At 46.1% G+C, this 22566-nt stretch overlaps 1 protein-coding gene across 1 annotated transcript in view; it reads left to right on the plus strand.

Moving 5' to 3' along the window:
* Window positions 1-22566, plus strand: part of snd1 (staphylococcal nuclease and tudor domain containing 1) — a 218060-nt gene that overhangs the window by 67792 nt on the left and 127702 nt on the right. Inside the window, exon 16 of the mRNA XM_034112292.2 lies at window positions 793-902. Within this exon, the coding sequence (XP_033968183.1) occupies window positions 793-902 (110 nt within the window). The remainder of the gene's footprint in view (window positions 1-792; window positions 903-22566) is intronic.

Genomic DNA, 22566 nt, shown 5'->3' on the forward strand with positions numbered 1-22566 from the left:
TTATATAAAAAAAAAGCATCACTTGTGTTGAACATGCTAAACTTGAATAGAAAAAAAGTTATTGTCAAAGCCTGAGTCGACCACCTCCAAAACATCTGGATCTGCTTCTATATAAACATATAGCACATGAAGTTAAAGAGAACGAATAAGTGAGTCTAGTGAAGCTAGATGTACTCCAGCAATAGAGGCTATACTTTATGGTGTGTGAGACTTTGGACAAAACTTACTGTAAGATCAACTCACCTCACACTCTCTCTGCCTCACAGCCCATCTTCAAACAGAGCCTCTCTTATGCATATACCTCCCTTGCATACACCTCCTTTTATCACAGTATATTTCTTTAAACAGTGTGAACATGAAATGATAATCTCACGTCGCCTTTATACCCACTCGTTCCTCTTTCCCCCCACCGGTGCCCTGGAGCTTATCCATTCCTACCTGAACTCTACAAGAAAGCCTCTGAAAATACAGCGGCTGGCGTCCCACAGACGCAACACCTGACAAGGCTGTTCTTTAGTTAAAACTCCTAATACAGAAGCACTATATGCACTCATCGTTGACCTTTTGATGACCAATTATCCAGTGAGTGCTGATGATAGTGTAGCTGGTTAATCTGCACCGTGCCACCTCTTTGAAATTGTGCGGCTAAGAAAATTTGACTAGACCTGCTAAGAGCGATGACACGAGGACATCAGTTGTTCACAGTACTCGAGGTCTATATAATCTATTAATGCCCACATGATTAGCCGCTGTGCTGACCTTTAACTCCTGCAATCATGTTGTCTTTTCCAGGTATCGAATGTCCACGCAGTTCCAGGAATATGCCCGGGGGGACGCAGGTGGCTGAACCCTTCAGTGAAGAAGCCATGCTGTTCACCAAAGAGCTGGTGCTGCAGAGAGAGGTAAGCAGGCTTTCCGGGACATTCTGGCCCCCGTTTCATCACTTCCTCGTGGTTTGAAACGCTCATTCCCATGTTGCTAACACTTGGCGTTTTGCTATTTTGGCAACCCACATTGCGGCATTTTATTTTCACACTCACAGTCCAAGTTTAGTCTGCTTTGAGCCTTTTGGTTTAGAGATGTGAGAGGAATACGGACTATTATACTTTTCAATTACAGTTGCTCAATAGCACAGAAGCTTCTTTTGGCTGGAGAACACATTTCCATCAGGCATTCTGGCTAGTTTTTAAGCGGTTGCCACACTAAGCAGAATTAATTTGATTTGAGCACCACATATTCATTTAATAATATTTGTTAATTTACAATTGTATGAGGTACTATAACCAGTGATGTACCTGAACGCGTTCAATGAACGATCGTTCATGAACGCGTTCATATTTTGGGCGAACGTGAACTGAACGTAGTGTATTTCCGCTAGATGAACGTAATTGAGAACGCGTTCATTCTCAGCGCTGTATAACGGCGTTCAAAAGTGCGTTCATTCTCAGCACTGTATTATAACGGCGTTCAAAAGTGTGCCAGATTTCATATGCCTTTCAGCCGAAAACCCAGTTAAAACACACCGTAAACAGGCTTCAAAATAATGCGGAAAACCACCCAATTTGGCAACAGCAAGCTGCCTGTGACGCGTACGCGCCTGTCACCCCTGGCTGTCGCACTCAAATATAAATATACTAAATATATCAGACTCCTCACAACAAACAATGTGGAACCGCGGAACCGGCGAGCATTGAATGAATGAATGAATTAGTATGGACGAAGCCGAGAGCAGCTGCAGCGGCACTCGCTCAGAGTGAGACTCTACGGCAGGGGTGGGGAACCTCCGGCCTCCGGGCCGTATACGGCCCGCGAGACAATTTGGTACGGCCCTCGAGGTAATTTATAAACACACGCAAAAAAATGAAAGAAATCTAGACCGCAAAATAATTAAACAAGCAAGTGCCTGTTTTTCCTGGCCAAGATCAGGGTCCTTGAACACAACACGAGCCTAACGTGTCATCACGTGGTATATGTCTCGACTGACAGGGGTGCAGTTCTGACGGAGAGCACCAGAACGCCACTCCAGCACTTCAGAAATGGCAGAAAGTCCATACACATGCCGCAGTTTCTGCGTGTCTGTGTCTTTAGTTGAAAGCCCAGTGGCGATCTGCTCATCTGTCATACAGTCAATAACTTTGTTGTTATCATTAGCATCTGGTTAGCTAGCTATGCTAACGAATATAAGAAGCTTTGTCTACAACCAGTGAGGTAAAGGCACATCTTTATATGATCATTATAGTTATAAAAAATTATAGTTATAAAAAAGAATAAAGTAAACAGGTATAAAATACTATATGACAGTTATTAATAAAGAAGAATACAGTTTGAAAGGGGAGTGATTTGTCAAATATCCATAAATTAAAAGAAAATCTGCTTACAGTTGTGTTTGGGTGTTGAGAGATGTGTCCATAGATCTCCTAATGTTGCTCTCAAAGTGCACCAGATTGATGCTTTTAACTTCAACATTTAAAAAAAATCTTCCCAGGGGAGCATGCCCCCCGGATCCCCCTAGAGGAGGTTAGGTCCCCCCCCCACTTAAATCATGTTCACATGGATAGGAAACTAAATACATTTGCACACATCTTGTGTCCATATCTTTCTGTTTTGGTGGTCACGCCACACCGTGCATGTGCAATGTGCATGCATACGCGAGTCATGGTGAGATATCTGGATTAAGAGGTTGCTTTTTCTTTGCACAGAATGAAATGAATGGGCTGTGATTTTAGTTTTTTTAAGCAGAGGTCAATAACTTGTACGGCCCTCTGAGGATATTGTAAACATTGAAATGGCCCATTAACATCGTACAGGAGACAAATAATAGCTCGCAGCAACGTATTGAAAAAATAACTATGAACTATAAATTAGTTCATTTTTGAAACCATGAACTTTAGTTCAACATTTTGAATTATGAACTATGAACTGAACTAGTTCATTTTAAAATGTGTGAACTGTGAACTGAACTAGTTCATGTAGAAAGTGAACTTTCCCAACACTGACTATAACTTATACGGGCACTATTTAGCTATACTTCCATACAGGAAATCTCTTGTTTGGAGGATTTTCTTAAAAATGTCAAGGACAGACATTCACATTTTTAGATATATATCTCTGCTCCAAACTAAATTCATGTTTTTCCATTAGACATCAGAAAAAAAGCAGTACATAAATGTCACCACTGACTTCCCACTGACTCCCAAATTATCTTTATTAGAGCATTTGAAGCATTCTCGAGTGCTGTGAAATCTCAACCATAATCTAATCAAAAGTGGCCACCGTCAAGTAGACCAAACCAAAAGCACCCCCCCCCCCCCCTACCAACCTCCCCCGCTTACACCCAGTTTATGGAAAGCTCACCTGATGGTGGATCAGTGCTCCTGGGCTTTAGAGAACTCCACTGTGTGCCTGTTCATTCACATGCTAATACATTTTTATAAGAAGCAGCGAACGGACCGAGCCCATAATGGAACGAGCTATAATCCTGCCACCACTTATCCTGGCCACACACTGCCTCTCTTTAACTCCCCCTCTCCATCCATATCGCTGCTTTAAAGGGCTCTCTTTGCATAGGGTGGCTGACTCCACTGCCCAACGCTCTTTAATTGTCATGGAAATGTACCTTGACTGAGGTATTGAGGTGGACTACTGTTAGAGAGTGGTAGATCTGTATACAGTGGGGCAAAACAGTATTCAGTCAGCCACCAATTGTGCAAGTTCTCCCACTTCAAAAGATGAGAGAGGCCTGTAATGTTCATCCTAGGTATACCTCAACTATGAGAGACAAAATGAGAAAATCCAGAAAAGGCTTCCTGGATCCAAGCTATACTCCTGGCCAGGAGTATAGCTTGGATCCAGGAAGCCTCGGCTGTGAAATAATTGATGCTAGCAACAGGGGATTTTGATTGACAGCAAACCATGAGTCGGTGCAGTGCAGAGGTGCTCCAGCGCTGACATGTTGATATGAATTTTTATTGTATTCTTTTTTCAGATGCACATACAAATGCATACTTAATCAGATTTATAAGGCGCCCGCTTCGCCACACCGCCCTTAGTCTGTCGGATTTGCGCGCATATTAAATTAAACATTTCTATCCATACACACTCTGACGCACACGTTCTCTCTCACACATTTTCTCCCTTGCCAGTCATTGGTGGTGTCAGCACGTTTCTTCACAGGTAGGTGGGAGTTAGCAGGCAGGACAGAGCCACAGAGTGAGCCCGGTGCGGGGGCTGCTTGGCTGGCTGCTCTGACCTGCTGTTATAGGCTAATATGAACACAAACACACTCAACGGACACGTTTCAAGTAGATAACAAAGCAGTTAAGCGTTCACATATGAGCTGTCACTTTTCCAAAAAAAAGTGAAATCATTAACTGAAAAAATAAGTAACTTTTTGAAAATCCCTGTGTAGAAAATCAGGCTGTTCTTGGCAAGGAAAAACAGGTGACAGCTGTAAGAAGTCAAATGATGGTGTACTGGGGAAGTGAAAAGGTGAGAGGGAGTGCAGAAGCTCTAACGAGAGATGAGTATATAGCGGCATAAAAGATGTGATGTAGGATGGAAAGGTAGAGACACTTGGCGTCTTTCTCTCCATCTCTCCTCTCCCTGAGGGCGACCGAAACGGTTTATTAAGGTGTGTCACTCTCCAACGTGAATTCGCATCATTTAGTTTAATAGCATAAGATTCCGCTGTTGATCCGTGTCTGAATAGCGTGTGATTGCAGAAGCTTCTCACAATGTTTTGGAAGATGGCCTCACGTGAATAACATTTGATTTGGTTTCTTGCGGCGTATTTATATGCATTCATCAAATATTTCTCTCGCTCTTGCTACTCCACAGGCATTTTGAGTTCTGTAGGGCTTTGTGATGTGATTGCATGTTGACTCAATGGTCTGTATGCTTTTTTTTCTCTCCATGCACTTCTGTATTTTACTGCTCTGTAATTATCCGTTCTCTCTGATTTGAAAGCGGGTGCAGACATGAGCTTTTTGGTGCTTTCACCAATAGCCTTTTCTCTCTCTCTCGCTTCCTCTTTGTCATGTGTGGCTTCTTCTCGCCTCCCGCGTCTTCTCTGGTGTCCAGTTTTAAATCTGACATTTGCTCTCAGCTTTCTCCCCCCTCCTTCCTTTCTTCCCACCCCTTCTTTCCAGCAGATATGGCTGCCACACAGCCATATCCTAATTTCTCCTGATGCAGACGCGCATAATGAATGTGGCATCCAGCAAGGGGAGAGGCCCTGGTTTCTGTCTCCTCTATTTATAAACACCACCACCCCTCATTCCATCGGTGTCTCTCTGGTGATTTGCTTTTCTTTACAGATTTATTTCACTTCCTGACTCCCTTTTCTTCATAAACCCCTTTTATCTGCTCTGTCTCCATCCCTCCCCTCTCTTCTACTGTCTGCCTGCCTCTCTCCCTCTGCGTTGTGTTAATCTCTGACAGACACTGCTCTGTGTGGAACCCAAACAGCAGCACATCATTCTGAGGGAAAAAGGGAACGCATGGTAAACACCACTCCCCAGACGTTTCGCTTTTCTGTTTTGATGTATTGCCTTTAATTTCTCTCACCTCCCACCTTCCATTGACAAAAACAAGCCTCCATTCAGAGTCTGTCACTGACGCCCTCTGTTTTTATTTTCGCTTTGGGTGGCAACTTCAAACACTCAGGCTAACCAGGAGGGACGAAGAAGGAAGAATCATACCGCGTGTTTATCGAGTAAGAGCCAGCTAGATACGGGACATAATTAGTTGTGTAGCGTTACTAAAACAAACAATTCGGTGAAACAATATTTAAACTATTCCCGATGCCTCATTAGTATGTTTAATTAGATGCATTCCAAACAGGAGGCTGCACGGTGAGAAAGGTGACGGCAAAGTAACATTCACCGTAAAAACTATTTCAGACATGCTTGAAGAATAGTTGTTCTATTTCGTCCCTACTGACCGCCAGAGGCGGTGCTTTAGCACTGGATATGTCCATCGCGCGCATGCGCAGCTCGAGTACCAATAACAACAAAGTCACCTGTGACCCACGTGACACCGGCTATATCAGCCGGTATTGTCAGAGGATCTGTTCCTTTTCATCGTCTCGCTGCGCGAGGGTACCGTGGCTACGTTTTCGTAGCCTACAGCGTTCAGGTTTGAACGTTTGATCGGAGGGATTTCTCTGCAAACAGCTGGCCGCGTGAAGCTTCGCGACTGACAGTCGGAGCTACGGGTCGTTAGACGCGTCCTCCAGGAGCTGCGCCGGCTGTGCAGAGCCTCGACAGACAGGTTTGTGTCAGCTTGTTGCTAGTGATGGCTGTGTTTCCACACCCGCTCCCAGCCAAGTTGTCCTGATTACCGTCTTATTGTTTGTGGCTTAGACTTTCTGGTGTTCCCGCTTCCTCTCCCATAAAGTTGCCCTTATGCTCTTTTGAAAGTTCTGCTTGTGGCGTTGTGCCCGAGCTATCATTAGCATTTGAGTCCCAGCTTTGGCTGCGTCCCTCATTCGATTTAGTATGGAAAGCCAAGAGTGTCATTAAACCCGTTTTTCGTTTAGATGCAGAAAGTAAGGTAAGTACTTTCTATTTTCTAGAAGCTATTATCTGGTCTTAACATTTGTGTTCTGACTTGGTCGCTTGATTGTTAGCAGCAGCCGCTTGGCTAACACCTTGCTGTTGAGCTTAACTATTAACTCAGGGCAGTGCTCCCGCTCCCTGTAGCATAGGGTTTGATTGCAGTAGCGCTAGTTCGTTGTATTACTGCTCCTAGTACTAGACTCCTAGCACTAGGATGATATGCAGAGAACATCTTCACGGCGGGTGCTGTGTGCTCGGCATGTGCGGTTACTACTGTAACCAGACACGGTTCTATGCGGGCTGTTCTCTTTCTTAGAAGCTAATTATCTGGTCTTAACATTGTGTTCTGACTTGGTTGCTTGATTGTTAGCAGCAGCCGCTTGGCTAACACCTTGCATGTACGGTTAAGCTTCATTATTTAACTCAGCCGGTGAGGGCAGTGCTCTCGCTGCTGCTCCCGGTAAACGCATGGTATGGTTGCAGTAGCGCTATATCGTGGTATTTACTGCTCCTAGTACTAGACTCCTAGCACTAGGATGATATGCAAAGAACAATCTTCACTGTGTGTGCCGTGTGCTCTGCATGTATGGCCATTAAGGAGGATTTCATCCTCCCAATATTATATTGTCTAGTGGGCAGCCGTTGGCTGACAATTTTAGGCACCGGCCACAGTTACTATTGTAACTAAGGTTCTAAGCCGTAAGTACTGGCCATAATTACTACTGTAACTACGGTTCCAAGCTGCGTAAGTACTGGCCATAGTTAATACTGTAACTACGGGGTTAAGCCGTAAGTACTGGCCATAGTTACTACTGTAACTACGGTTCCAAGCCGTGCACGTACTGCCATAGGCAATACCGTAACTACGGCTCTATGCCGTGTAAGTACTGGCCACAGTTACTACTGTAACTACGGTTCTAAACCATGTAAGTACTGGCCATAGTTACTACTGTAACTACGGTTCCAAGCCGTGCAAGTACTGGCCAGAGTTACTACTGTAACTACGGCTCTATGCTGTGTAAGTATCCAAGCCGTGCAAGTACTGGCCAGAGTTACGACTGTAACTACGGTTCTAAGCCGTGTAAGTACTGGCCATAGTTACTACTGTAACTACGGTTAGATGCCGTGTGAGCCCTGGCCATGGTTACTGCTGTAACTACGGCTCTGTGCTATTCTATTCTTTAGAAGCTAGTTATCTGGTCTTAAACATGTGTGTTATTTGACTTGATCTCGCTTGATCGTTAGCAGCAGCCGCTCGGCTAACGTCTTGCGTATACTGTTAGCTTCTTTATTTTACCCAGCTAGGTGAAGGCAGTGCTCTCGCTCCCGCTCCCTCTACCGGTAATGCGGATGTAGCTACATCCCTTTTTCTGTTCGGCGAGTAGTAGCACCGCTCTACTCTTCCCGTTCAGCAGGTAGCCGGTGAAGGCTGTGTTCCCGCTCCCGGTTACACTGCATCTGGCGTTCGACTCTAACTTAACCAGTGAAGGCAGTTCTCGCCCCCACTCCTGGTAGACGCCAAACGGCCTTGTTTTTCCGTTAAGCAGGTAGCCGGTGAAGGCTGTGTTCCCGCACCCGCTCCCGGTTACACTGCATCTGGCATTCGTCTCTAACTCAACCAGTGAAGGCAGTTCTCGCCCCCGCTCCTGGCAGACGCCAAACTGCCTTGTTTTTCTGTTAAGCAGGTAGCTGGTGAAGGCTGTGTTCCCGCACCCGCTCCCGGTTACGCGGCATCTGGCATTCGTCTCTAACTCGACCAGTGAAGGCAGTGTTCTCAACCCCGCTCCTGGTAGACGCGGAACTGCCTTGTTTCTCCGTTAAGCAGGTAGCCGGTGAAGGCTGTGTTCCCGCACCCGCTCCCGGTTACGCTGCATCTGGCATTCGTCTCTAACTCAACCAGTGAAGGCAGTTCTTGCCCCCGCTCCTGGTAGATGCCAAACTGCCTCGTTTTTCTGTTAAGCAGGTAGCTGGTGAAGGCTGTGTTCCCGCACCCGCTCCCGGTTACGCTGCATCTTAATGCGGGAGGTTCTCACGGTAAACGCCTGCATGAGCTGTAGCTGCATGCCTCGGGTGCTCAGAGTGGCTCGAATCACTGAGGTGGAACGTCTGGCAGCAGCCAACAGACACCTCTCCTTGTCACGTACTCCTCCAGATCAATTCGGCCGTTCCCGGCGACTTGAGGGAGCGATGGCTTTGTGTGCTCCCCCCCAATAGAAGGACTAGAAATAGGCTGTCCTCTAAAGTGGATCGGCTAGCTGCCGATAGGGGCATGATGAAGTTGGTTGGCGCCCCTCCTTCGGTTGGCGCCCCTCCTTCGGCTGACGCACCTCCTCCGGTTGACGGAGAGTCCTCCGTCGCGTACCAGTCGAGCCAGGGGAGCTGTTTAGATCAGCTGCCCTCGGAGGCACTGGAGTGTGCCGCCCAAGCTAGGCAGACCAGGCAGCAGCACTCGGGTCCTCGCAGACCTGTGCCCACTCCCAGCAGGCCCAGGGGCCGCTCTAGCAGCCGCACTCAGCCGCTGGATTACAGGGGTGGTCTGCAGAGGTCTTAGCGGCCCACTCAACCGCCTCCCAATGACTTTCGTGCCCCATGTCGCCCGCCTTCCAGGCGGCCTCGTGCCCCAGAGCCTGACCGGAACCCCCCAAGAGACTCCAGGGTCCGGGGGGCTGGGCTCTGAAATCCCGGGGGTGGTCGGCGGCCACTTTCCCAGCAGCAGCTCAGTTTCTGGGCAGTCTGTACTTCCGTCCCTTGGGTGGTTTTCACCTTAACCCAGGGGTACGGACCGCAGCTCCGGCCCCTAGCCTTCGGCTGGGTCTAATTGACAGTCGTCAGCGATCCGGCAGGGGCCCTACCTCTGGGCCAAGAGTTGTCCGTCCTTTTGTCCAAGGACGCAATCAACCCAGTAAGACCCTCTGCTTAGCCAGGGGGTTCTACTCGGCATACTTTCTCGTGAGCAAGAAAGTCGGCGGATTTCGCCCGATCTTGGACCTCAGAGGAATCAACAGATTCCTGAAGGTGCTGCCATTCTATATGCTGACTACTGCATACGCACAGGTGGAGTGGTTCCCAACCGAGGGATGCCTACTTCCACGTGGGCCGGGCAAGAGGGTGCCTTATATTCAGTTCCTCCGGCCCTTGGGCAGACTGGCAGCTGCCTCGGCCGCTGGGCCCTTAGGCCCGCTGTCGTTGTGCCCCATGCAGATGTGGCTGAACAGCCTTCACTTGGACACCAAGTGGCACAGGCACAGTGAAGTCAGGGTGTCGCAGCATTGCTCCACTCTCCGTCACGCTGGAGGGGCAGGGCCTATCTCTGGTAGGCGTGCCCATGGGCGCCATCCCATCCCGCCAGGAGACCATCACCATAGGTGCATGTCTCTCAGGGTGGGGGGCAGTGCGGCAGGGCAGGACCGTTCAGGGTCAGTGGTCTGCCCAGCAGAGTGCGCGCCGGGTCAATGTGCTAGAGCTTCGGGCCGTGCAGCTTGCACTCACGCACTTTCTACCCCAACTGGGGGCAAGAATGTGCGTGTTCCTTGGGGACAGCATGTACATTGTTGCTTAGACAACAGTCCCTTCTAGATAGTGGACGTTCTCACTCCACTCATTTATGTGGCTGCGATTCTGCCCAACATGTTCGGGTCGACGGCGCCACGGTGGGGTGCCACAGGTTGGTGTCCCTCTTTATGAGAGGGGCTTTACGGCAGCGTCCCCCTTGCACCCCGAGGGCTCCGGCTTGGGACCTGCCCTTGCTGCCCGATGCCCTATCACCTCCTCCCTTCGAGCCCCTGGCCCAGGTGGGGCTTCGGTGGCTGCCCACAAAGGCAGCATTTCTGCTTGCCATAGCCTCAGGGAAGTGAGTCGGGGAGTTGCATGTCCTCTCCATAAACAATACATGCCCGAGGTGGGACTCTCATGCGTTGCCCTTTGGGCAAATGTGGCATTCCTGCCCGGGGTCCTTCCACAAACTCACTTCAATCAGCCTGCCCAGCTGGCACGCTTTGACATTCAGGAGTACGGCACATCGAAGTTGCTGTGCCCGGGGGGTGCCCAAAGGGCGTATATCAAGGCTACTGCCTGTATACGGCAGGAGGAGCAACTCTTGAGTTTGCCCTGGCGGCACTAAAGGAGGTTAGGCCCTCTAACCAGTGGCTTCCCCACTGGGTTGTCGATACCATCTCACAGGCTTACGGGGCCAGTGGCCACCCCCTGCCACCAGGCTGAGATGCCACTCTACAAGGAGCATCTCAACATATTGGGCTGCCCTGAGAGGGGTGCCCCTGGAGACCATCTGCGCCGCGGCGTCGTGGGCGTCTTCTGGCACATTCTCCAGTTGTCATCAGGTCAATGTCGCCACTCCCCATTCTTTGGGCGTGGTCCTTTTGCCGAGCTCCGCTGCTTCCAGTGGTGAGCAAGGGCTTGGATTCTTCATGACATTGTTGGTATAGGTCATCCAGTGCTAAAGCACCGCCTCTGGCGGTCAGTAGGGACAAAATAGAACGATAGTTACGGCTGTAACTACGGTTCTATGAGTCTCGGATGACCGCCAGAGTTCCCTGTCACTCAGAATTCTTGTGTGCTCGCGAGAAGATTCGGGGAACAGATCCTCTGACAATACCGGCTGATATAGCCGGTGTCACGTGGGTCACAGGTGACTTTGTTGTTATTGGTACTCGAGCTGCGCATGCGCGCGATGGACATATCCAGTGCTAAAGCACCGCCTCTGGCGGTCATCCGGGACTCATAGAACCGTAGTTACAGCCGTAACTATCGTTACCAGGTGTTATTTTTACATTTGAATATTGAGTAAGAGCTTCTGCAGGGTTTTACATAAGCTCACATCTTTCCATTCAGTTCCAAATTGCATATAGTTTGCTGTGCTGATGAGTAACATTTACTAACTTTAAGTTAGTTAGTTTTGAAGGATGCTACTTTGCACTTCTACTCCACTACACTCTAGAGGTAATTTGTGTACTTTTACTCCACTACATTATTTAATACCTTTAGTTGCTTTACAGATTTGGATTATTGATGTGAAATATAATAAACACTTAAATCAGTCTTTATTTACACTGGATTCAATTGACAAGCTACCTTGCAGTATACAATGTATATTATATATACACAACATATAATACATTATTATTAAATGGGCCAATCTGCATAATAAATATATATATATTTTGACGCTCATTCGTTTTGGAACATTTTGATTGCAGGACTTTTACTTCTAACAGAGTATCCCTACACTCTAGTATTTGTACATTTACTTAATTACAAGATCTGTGTAGTTCTTCCACCTCTGCTAGTTTATAATATTTCATCTTTGCTAATGAGCTTTGAAACTTGCTTTGTTTTGTGTTCATCAGCACAGAGTAGATTGATTGGACCCGTTGTATATTTTTCCAGTTATATAACGGATCCCCTTCCGAGGGGGAGGAGGGGAGAGGGTGAGGCAGAGCCGGAGTGTTTGACGAGCAGGTATGAGAGCGGGCTAAGTGGACAGTAATATGCAATGTACTGATCCACCTACGTCCTCCGTCAGCCCTGTTGACCTCATTCAGTCTGGGTGGTCCCTCATCTCCTGCTCTGCCTACACACAACCATTTACCTACCTCTCACACAGACACGCTCCTATAGTTACACTCTGCTTCACACAACATGCACATACATGAACATTGTTTATGTACACACAGGGTACCATACATTTTGTAAAAAAGATTTTGAACAATGTGTATCAGTCCCTTTCGATGCATTAATTCTGTTCTCTGGAAACTTGTCAACAGTCTATTTAAATGTATAGCTCGTAGTGCATGTCATCCCTTTGGAACAATAATTTAGAGACAATTCATTTCACCTCAAATTTCAAGTAACATGGCATTAATGAAACATGTTAATTGCTATAATCAAGCAAAAAAAAGAAGAAAGAACACAAAACAAGATTAAATTAGCATTTTAACATAATTGCCTCAGTCTTTAAGCACACACACACACACACACACACACACACACACACACACACACACACACACACACACACACACACACACACACACACACACACACACACACACACACACACACACACACACACACACACACACACACACACACACACACACACACACACACACACACACACACACACACACTTACCTCTCTCTGTGCAGAATGTCAAATCTCGGTGTCCTGTAGCTTGCGCGTTGCTCCCGCCTCTAACCCCTCTTTAAACAGTTCCCTCGCTCTCACCTTACCCCACCTTGGGACCAGCACTGTGCCCCCCCGCTGTTAAAGGTGGGGGCTGGCACAGGCTGCCTTCAGACCTGCAGGGGGCCGCGTCGTGGAGCGATGATGAGTCATTGTGCAGATCACAGATGCCCTGCTAATTCCTGCCTCGACAGATCTCAGAGCTCTCTGCTTTAATAACTGTTCTCTGTGAGCAATTTAATTAAATGCTTATACATCCAAACACCTTTCATCATATCAAGAGGATTTTTTCTGTCTGTTCTGTGTGATATTCTTAAAGTACACCTACCACACAGGTACAATGTGGCTATTGGATAATTGAAGTGCTTTTTCTGCTCATTTGTGTTCGGTTTCTCCAATCAATTCATTTAGCATTCTTCACACACACATGGAGACGCACAGAACGCATCCTTCATGGATTCCAGCCTCTCTTTATACGTCTCATTTTGCCTCTCAGGGCCGGGGGACACCATTGGATTTCTCCCCAGCTTCCATGCTCGCATTGATTTCCGATCACGCTTGAATTATTTTGGCATGAGGCTGAGTACTGCTTTGACCATGTCCCTTCCCCCCCACTCTCCCTCTTCCTCACACTCTGTCTTTCATATTGGCCTGTTTTGTGGACATCCATTTGTGAATATTTGCATCTATTTTTGATTTGTTTTTCATTCTTTTGCACGAGTGTATGCAGTAGAGAGAGGACGATGGAGAGAGAATGCGAGTGCACATAATGAATAATGCATGGTGTGGTTTCCTGGTCAGAGAGACAAACAGACATTGGGGACGGTGAACTGCTCCTTGGGTCCTTCCCCCCCCCCCCCCACCACATATTGTAGTTAAACAAACCACGAGTGCAGAAGGCAGCCCCACAGTCACATTATTGCTGCTTTATGGCCACAGACAGGATTTGTCCCCATCTATTTATAATGCAGCAGTCTGGACTACCACACCAGAAATATGCAATACTTTTAACCATTCTAGTGTGGCTACATCTACTGACACTGCTACCACAGTCAAATGTTACTCGAGGGAAATAACCCATATGAGGCTTATTAGAATTTAAAATGGCACTATAATGAGTCTTTATTGGCAGACAAAGATGTTTTTAAACCGTCCAATTTGTCGCTCTGTTGTCAATTGACGAAATGTCAATATAATATAAAAGAGAGCTATTGGTGACATTTACCATTATTGATGTTGATACAGCTCAGAGTCGAGCTATGAGCAAACAAAAACACAGCATATTTCAGATTGTTGTGCTATATGAATAATTTATTTATCTTTTCAGGTCTGTTTTCCTTGCCGTGAGTCACATTTGAGCAATAGTTGTGTTTCGTGGTGAAATAGATTAGCAGCTAGTTTTCAAAATATAAAAAGAGATTAAGCGTGTCATTTAAAGTTTGACCTTGGATCTCACCTCATGGCGCTTTAACGCCATTAGCAGCCGTTTGTACCGACCATAAATCCTAACGCTCACAATAGCCCGTCCGCTAATTGGTGTCACGCGTGGAGTTCGCCTTTTGCAGCGGTTTGCAAATAAAGTAGTACTCTGCCTGTTTGCGTGTATCACTGTCACAGTCGAGCGGCTTTGTTCCTTGAAAAATTGAGAATTACAGCCTGAAGGTGAACACAGCGACCCACATAAACACATTTGCACCGCCGCGCAGACGGAGAGATAGATGGGCCTGAATAGAGATGGAGAGATGAGAGGAAGGGAGAAACATGCTTACCACTTTATCGCCCTAACTCCTTTACGAGGGCGACCTTGTGCTCGTCTGTGTGTGTGTGTGTGATGGGATTGCGACTTCACCGGCCACCCTTATAAGCATACCCTGGAAACAGTGTAAAGACACAGGCACACACTGTGCTTGGGGACCAGCTGAATCCTCTTAGCCTTTTCCTCCACATGAAGGACACTGCAGCACTCTTCCACATCAATGAGGGCAATAGTATAATGCTCTCATGCACTCGCACTGTACTGTCTCACAGTATATGACTCACTGCATTCACCTCATCTTTAATTCTCTTTCTTTCTGTGTTTTTCCCCTTTTCTTTTGCACTCTTCTCCCTCATATTGATCTGCTTTTCAGCTGCTTTGCTGCAAGGACAACTCTTACTGTTGGAGAGCATAATGAGGGTATATAGGGCGTCAGTGTGTGTGTACACATTCCTAGAAACATTCTGAAATGATTGTTGACCCTATGGCCAGAAGACTGCATAGGAAATGTAAGCAGCAGGAGAAGAACAAAACTACTTTTATTGTCTCTTTGTTTCCCTGGTTATACCCTGGTCCCTCAGTTAGAAAGAAAATACCCAAAGTATATTGCATTGCTTGTTCTCCCTCGTCTCATTCTGCCCCATGAGGCGGCTTCATTTTTATTGCTAATCTCTTAATTTACAATTATTGTTGTCTCGCCTCACCATTCTTCACACTCGGCTGGCATTTTATGTTCCTCGCTGAATGAATGTTAGCGTTGGCACACACACACACACACACACACACACACACACACACACACACACACACACACACACACACACACACACACACACACACACACACACACACTTCCTTTCTCCTTGTGTTGTCACGGTTGTCTTTCATTACCCTAACGTGAACCCCCTTTGAGATTTATTTCCACACATGTTAATTTCACTACCCTCTTTTCACCATTCTTTTCCTTTCAGCCTGACCCAAAATGAAAATTCACACACACACACACACACACACACACACACACACACACACACACACACACACACACACACACACACACACACACACACACACACACACACACACACACACACACACACACACACACACACACACACACACCAAATCCCTCCCGCCATGTCGCCTTGCCAGCTGCAGGCCGCTGAACACTGTTTGACACCGTACGAAACATGGCGTGCTTCAGAGGAAAATCTACATTCAAATTCATTCGCAGCAAATCAATTCTGCCCTTAACTGCTTTAAGGCTATTTTTGTACAAAAACTTGCACTGCTAGATTAATACCAATATATCTGACCTAGATGGTACATGTGAACCAGTGTATAGTGTGTCCTTCACCATATGTCAGCTGAATCCCCGATGAGCTGTCCTCAGGAAGTGGCTCCAGGCCTCTATGCTTTATTGATGCTTAGATTGATCCTATTCTGTTGATGACTGTGAGTAAACATTCAACATATTGACAATTCGGGCAGAAAAATGTACATTCAACGCCCTGTTGTACAGTATGTTTAGTGTGCATTGATATATTGGATGTAATAGAAGCGATATATTGATGCATTGCAGTCAATATTAACAGTAGCTAGCTATATCCGTGTGTCCATCTATTTGTAAAGCCGATGCAGAGAGAATGCATTTCTCATTAATTACTAACATGGAGAGTTGCTGTGTTGGTGTGTGTGTGCAGGATAGCGCAGAGCAGATACCAGCCTTTCAGTCTTGCTAATGGTTCCCTTGACAACACAGCAGTTGCTACACATCGACGTTGTCTTGGCTGTAGGGTTTAAACACATGGTACAAAAGACGCACACTGAAGTCAGCTTTCCTGATAAAAAGAGCAGTCCCTGTCTTTCTCTTTTCTACGATGGCAGCATCTTCATTTGGTTCAGGCAGACACACACCCTGCTGACACCGTCTCTTCACCTGTTCCCACATCTTGTGTGTGTGTGTGTGTGTGTGTCATGTCAGTCCTCCATTACCCGCTTGTTTATTGAGTTGTCAACGCCTGGCCCCCGCAGCGTGGAGGTCACACCTACCCAGACCTCCCATCTCCTCTTGTCTTGTCCTTTTCTTTCCCCTCTCAACTTTCCCTCAGCTCCTCGTTATCTGTGCCAGTGCGTACCTGGCGTTCGCAGGAATACAGCCTCAAAGATGTGAATAAATAAGCGGCTAAATAAAGGGCAAGAAGAGGAGCGACTTGAAGCGGTAATCCTCGGGCAGCTTACCCCACCACAACGTGCTCACGCCTGCACCCTTATTCCCATCTCAGCATCTCCTTCCATCTACCTCTCCTCTCATTCAATTGCTTTATATCCCTTTCCAACAAGAGAGGCAATTTCAGCGGCTGTGTCAGCGATCATCATCTCTCCCCCCCCTCCTCCTCTCCTCTCACTCTTCCTCTTTTTTCCCAGAGGAGAGACGAGGGCATAGAGGGAAGAACAAGCCTGGCAAAATACTTTCAAAAAAACCAACGGGGATTGGGCTCTCGGCTTTGAATTCAGACGGATAAAGCTAATGGCAGTAGTGGGCGACAGGCGGAGAGCTGTGTGTGTTTGGGCGCGAGCATAGCTCCAATTGAGGCCAGCTTTAGAAATGTAGTGGCTTTAAACCCCTTTGCTGGCTGAATCTCTCTCTGGATGTGCAGGGGTGTATGCAGGGGAAGTTCCAGGAAAGGCTGGCCGGGGCACTGCAGTTTCTTAAAAACGCTTTCGTTGCCAGCTGAATGTTAAAGCAAGAGCACTTGCTGCTGTGTAACGGTACGTCCACACAGCAGCGTTAAAAAAATCTTGAAGGTGGGCGTATCAGAAGCTTGGTGACAACAACCAATCACATGAATCTCCCGCCCCCGACATACAAAGCAATAGCAATGTTAAAACGAAGTAAACTGGATATAAAATCCCCAAACAGGTGAAAACCTACCAGTTTCACCCACTGTCTCTGCCACCTCCCTCCGCTTCCTCCGGTGTGTATCCCGGTAAGTTAATAGGGACTGGTCATAAAGAACCGGGTAATTTGCTACCGCAATAACTAATTTCTCCTCCATTTTGTTAGGAATATAGAAAGTGAACTGCCATGTCACTCCCAGCTTACACGCGGTTTGGTTGGCTCGTGCTTGTACTGTCAGATTTGCATAAATGGGATTTGATTGGTTGATGCTTCCACCTCAGCTTCAAAAGTGGAACATTGCTCAACTTTTGAAACTTGAGATGCCTGGAAATCTCCCCTTTGCTTCCCACAATGCAGTTCGGCGAAAAGTGAGGCAAAGTGACGTCACCCCATTCAAAGTGAATGGGCAGAAGCGTTGGACTATTTTTTTAGCGCTGCTGTGTGGACGGGCCGTAAGTGTATTCAGTTAGCCTTGTCTGAGAGGTGATCACTATCTCCAAGGCTTTAGTAAATTTCATTATCTTTCAAAGGGGAGTCTGTGCTGATGTTTCATTGCTGAACAGTAGATGTATTTATTAATTCTAACCTTTTTTTTGGTTGTGATAGCCCTGTCCTCTCACTGCTATAACTCATGAAGTATGCGGTTTTCAGGAGCACTGCAACAGTTTGCACCATGGCCTCTGGTGTGTCTCTACTGCTGACATTTAGCTCTAAAGTCTGACACGCCCACAGACGAACGCTAGCATTTTATATTGCCGCTCCATACTGTTTCGTCTGCCACCTCATAGCAACTCGTTTTCTACTTTTGGCTGACACTAAAAACACACACACACACACACACACACACACACACACACACACACACACACACACACACACACACACACACACACACACACACACACACACACACACACACACACACACACACACACACACACACCGTTATTATCTCCTGGAACAATACTAATAGATGCATGTACTGCTGTGAGCAAACAGTTTGTGCCTCCGCTGCCAACAGAGTGGGAGGGGGAACGCTTGCCAAGTCTCCTCTACCCCGAGCCTCCTCTATTCCTCAACTCCTCTCCCCTCATCCATCATTAAACTTCACTCACCTTTCTGTCTCCCCTTTCTCTCTTTTTTTTTGATCAGTTCCCTTTGTGTTCTATCAATACTCATCCCAGCTGCAGCCACATCCTCCTCTTCACTGTATTAAACTCCCATTAGAGTATTAGCTCTGTAGGTTTTCTGCTTCTCACACCACCTCCTACTTGTGTAATATCTCTCTCACTTGTGGCACTGACTAATCCCTCATGTTTACTCACTCGCAGCAACTCTGGCTCACGACTCGGTTTGAAGTAGTTTTACCGCAGCAGCAACAACAACAACAAAACTGTAATTGATGGACAAACACATGCCCTCCCGCACACACAGGTCTTTGATGTGCCGTGTCCCTCACTGCAGCTAATTAAACACGACCAGAGTGTGAAGCTGTATAACTAGCTGTCTAATTATTGGCTCCCCCGTTGGGCAGATATTCTTATATCAGCCAGGCCGACGAGGTCACGCTCAGCTTGGGGCCTCATAGCGCCTCTTGTTGAAAAGTTCTCGTTTTGAAGACGCCTAACACTCCCAAGCTTTGCTTTTCTAATAAGAATAACTAAATAAATTCTCCCTGAAGGCCAAACATCTGACAACTGACGCATATTGATACAAAATCAGTCCTAAAATCGGTTTATTGTCATTTTAAAGTAAAAAAATCTATTTTCTTCTCAATTTATTTTTCTTGTAGCAGGCCTTGCTTTAATGTCTAAATTAGCAAAGTTTAAAAGTTTATCTTCATTTTTTATGATGTCTTCCTCCATCTCCATTTAAAGATGTCCCAATTCAGCTTCAGATCTCGCTTTTAAATTGAAAGTGTTTTATTTATACGCAGCTACCGGATTAAAATGCTCTTTGCTGTCTTTTTTCCCGGCATGGCATACTGTATGCTTTGATCAGCTTTTCTGCGGAGGTGGCATAGTTAGACTGGCACAGGTTCACCTGCAGTGACTCATGCACAGCATGCGGTCACACATCTGTAAGTGTTTGTGCAGAGGGCTGAATCATATCAAAGACACGACCAATAACGACTGGACAGTGGACAGTAACTCGTAAACACACTACTGCTAGATATGCAAATGATGTTTTCTCTTTTTTATATTATAAATTCAAACAATTGTATCTCCTACAGTCACCAATCATAAATATACAAACGGAATCATTCACAGCATTCATTCATCTTTTTTCTTTATGCTTAAGTCCAAAAGGATTTATTTGAAGTCAGAATTAAAGGGAAAAGGGAATGACCTAAATGCTTACAGTGTTTTTGTTCCTCTGTAGTTTTAGATCTGCCAGCATCCCACATCTTGTTCTATTAAGAAAGTGCTGTGTTTTAAAACGAGCACTTTTGGAGACACCATTAATTAAGGATCCATTCCAAATTGTGGCTGGGATCAGCGCCTAGACCCCGCCTCCACATGAAAACAGCTTGAGCTCAATTCCCCTCCCTTTCTGTTTTGAGTATAGTGGAGTTCGACTTGGAGTAATTAAACAAAGCCTGACCATTTCCCAAATGCCCGCTGCTAAAGAGTAAAAACTGGGAGGCAAAAAGACTTGGCTACCTACAATGTAGCGAGGCCTTACTTGTCCACTGCAAACTGAGGTTAGCTATTGATTTGTTTGATCTTTAAAGATCACTGCTGACCCATCTGCACACACACATCCAAACACACACAGTTTTGCTGCATCGGCTGAATAATTCTGCCACCACATAAAAAACTGTTTCAACCGATGGATGGTGTACGCGGAGCTTTCATCTCAACGTTGCTTTCATGTGCCATCCTGAGCGCTGCAGTGCACGTTTCCTCAGCACGTCTTTGACAGTAGCACACCGCTTGTCATCTTGAAGTCCACATCAGTGTAAATTCATGATCCTGCAGTTACTACAGAACGAATACCGAGCTCTCCTTAATGTGCCAGATAGGGACGTCCTATCTGGCACCCACATTCTTGTTCTTATTCACTCTCCTCTCCTTGCCCACTTTTCCCTCCACACCTCCTTTTTTCCATCTAGCCTTGCTATCTTCTGACAAACTAGATCAGGGTGTCATAGCTAATGTGTCGCCTTCACTATCCACCTCGGTTAATTCTCAAACGCTCGTCTGTCTTTCTCCCTGCCTCCCTGCTTTCATGTCTCGAGCAATGGAGGAGGCCATTTTGTCACCCCAATTCAGTCCCTCCACAATCACTAAAATGTCTACAGACACACTAGCTCTCACCCTAGAAAATATAAAATCCCAGAACCATCTGTTAGTGCTTATTTTTCTGTAACTTGATGGAAACACAGCATTCTTTACCCTCGCTTCTTTCCTTTCACATATAGAATACAAAAGGTTTCTCTTATCTATGCCTTTTCTCGTCTCTCTTCAGAAGATGAAACCCATATATCACTCTTTATGTTGTTGCTTTTGGTCAGCCCAGTAGTGTAAAGTAACTAACTACATTTACTCAAGTACTGTACTTAAATACAATTTTGTGACACTTGTACTTGACTTGAGTATTTCAATTGTTCCTGCTTTGTACTTCTACCACACTACAGTTCAGATGTAAATAGCTTACTTTTACTCCACTACATTTATCTAATACCTTTAGTTACTTTACAGATGTGGATGAATGATGTGAAATATAGTCAAGTGTTAAATCAGACTTTAGTTCCACCTGGAGTAAATTCACCATCTACCCTGCAGTATACAAAGCCATTCAAACTAGCTGCACCTTCACCAGCTTTGAGAACACTTTAATGATCAATCATTATAAAACATATCATATATATTATTCTGAAATGGACCAATCTGCCGAAATGACTACTTTTACTTTTGGTACATCAAGTACATTTTGATGCCAGTACTTTTACTTATAACAGAGTATTCCTACACTGTGGTACTTCTACTTTTACTTAAGTACAAGATCGGAGTACTTCTCCCATCTCTGCTCAGCATCTTTGCTTTTAATAAATAAATGGCGTTAATGGCGGCCTATTTCATGGACTGTGTTTATGTGGTTCTGTGTTTGTGAGTGTTTGAACGAGGGCTCACCCCGAGCTCAGTATCCTTGGTGATGCTGCGCCTGTGATCATGATTTCTCTCCAGGCCGTAAATCTCAACAAAAGCAGTGAAATTAATGGTCAATGGCTTTATTCTTTTCCCTGTGTGTACGTGCGTGCTTGTGTGAGTCTTTATTTTATGTGTAATCGCACAAAAAAAACTTCACAATCCCCCTCCACACATATGCCTCAGTCCCCCCTCTCGCTGCTAGACGTGATTTACTGCACACACACCTCTGCCTCAGCTACTGGACGGGATCATAAAAGTAAGGCTTCATCGTTGTTGGCTGCTAAGAAAACACACAGATATCTTTCACCCACCAAAAGGGCAATAAACTCTGTCTCGCAGGGAGGGAGACACTCGAGCGGTCCTACATGGCAGGAAAAAGCTCACGCAACCCACCTGCCATTCTCTCCGTTTAAGCAACAAGGTAAATCTGTTGCCGCCTACCTATTGCAGCACTACAGCCTCAATGGCACCGGGCTTAAAGCCAACTGTATACTGTAAGGAAATACATTTCTTCTGCCTCTGTTCAACCTCACTTACAATACATCATACCACCAGCTGGTTATTGAATATGGCTTTTTACATCGGTTACACATGGTCAGAAAAATATCCTAACACCTCCCACACCTTTACCCTATGCCTTACAATTCATTAGATTCCAACGAAAAATGTATATATATAGCACACTGTATATAAAATGAATAGAAATGAATGACAACGTGACACATATTAAAGTTACATCCGCTCAAGATCCCTTTTGCCACAATGAGCACGACCTTGCTCTCCGCGTAGATGACGTGCCGTCTCCACCTTTTGACTCCGCGTCCCTTCCAGTCCCTCCTATCTGATGTTGGGACCAAACGACTCTGTGGCCCTGACTCATGTTGACTCACAAGGCAGCACGCTCGCAGGCCTGCTCAGAATAGCCTCCTGTCTGCTCCACTAGCACACTAGCTAGTGCTCACACAATAATCCCTGCACACACACTGTGTAGCACAC

Source organism: Pseudochaenichthys georgianus, chromosome 23 (assembly GCF_902827115.2).
Source record: "Pseudochaenichthys georgianus chromosome 23, fPseGeo1.2, whole genome shotgun sequence".
Lineage (NCBI taxonomy): Eukaryota > Metazoa > Chordata > Actinopteri > Perciformes > Channichthyidae > Pseudochaenichthys > Pseudochaenichthys georgianus.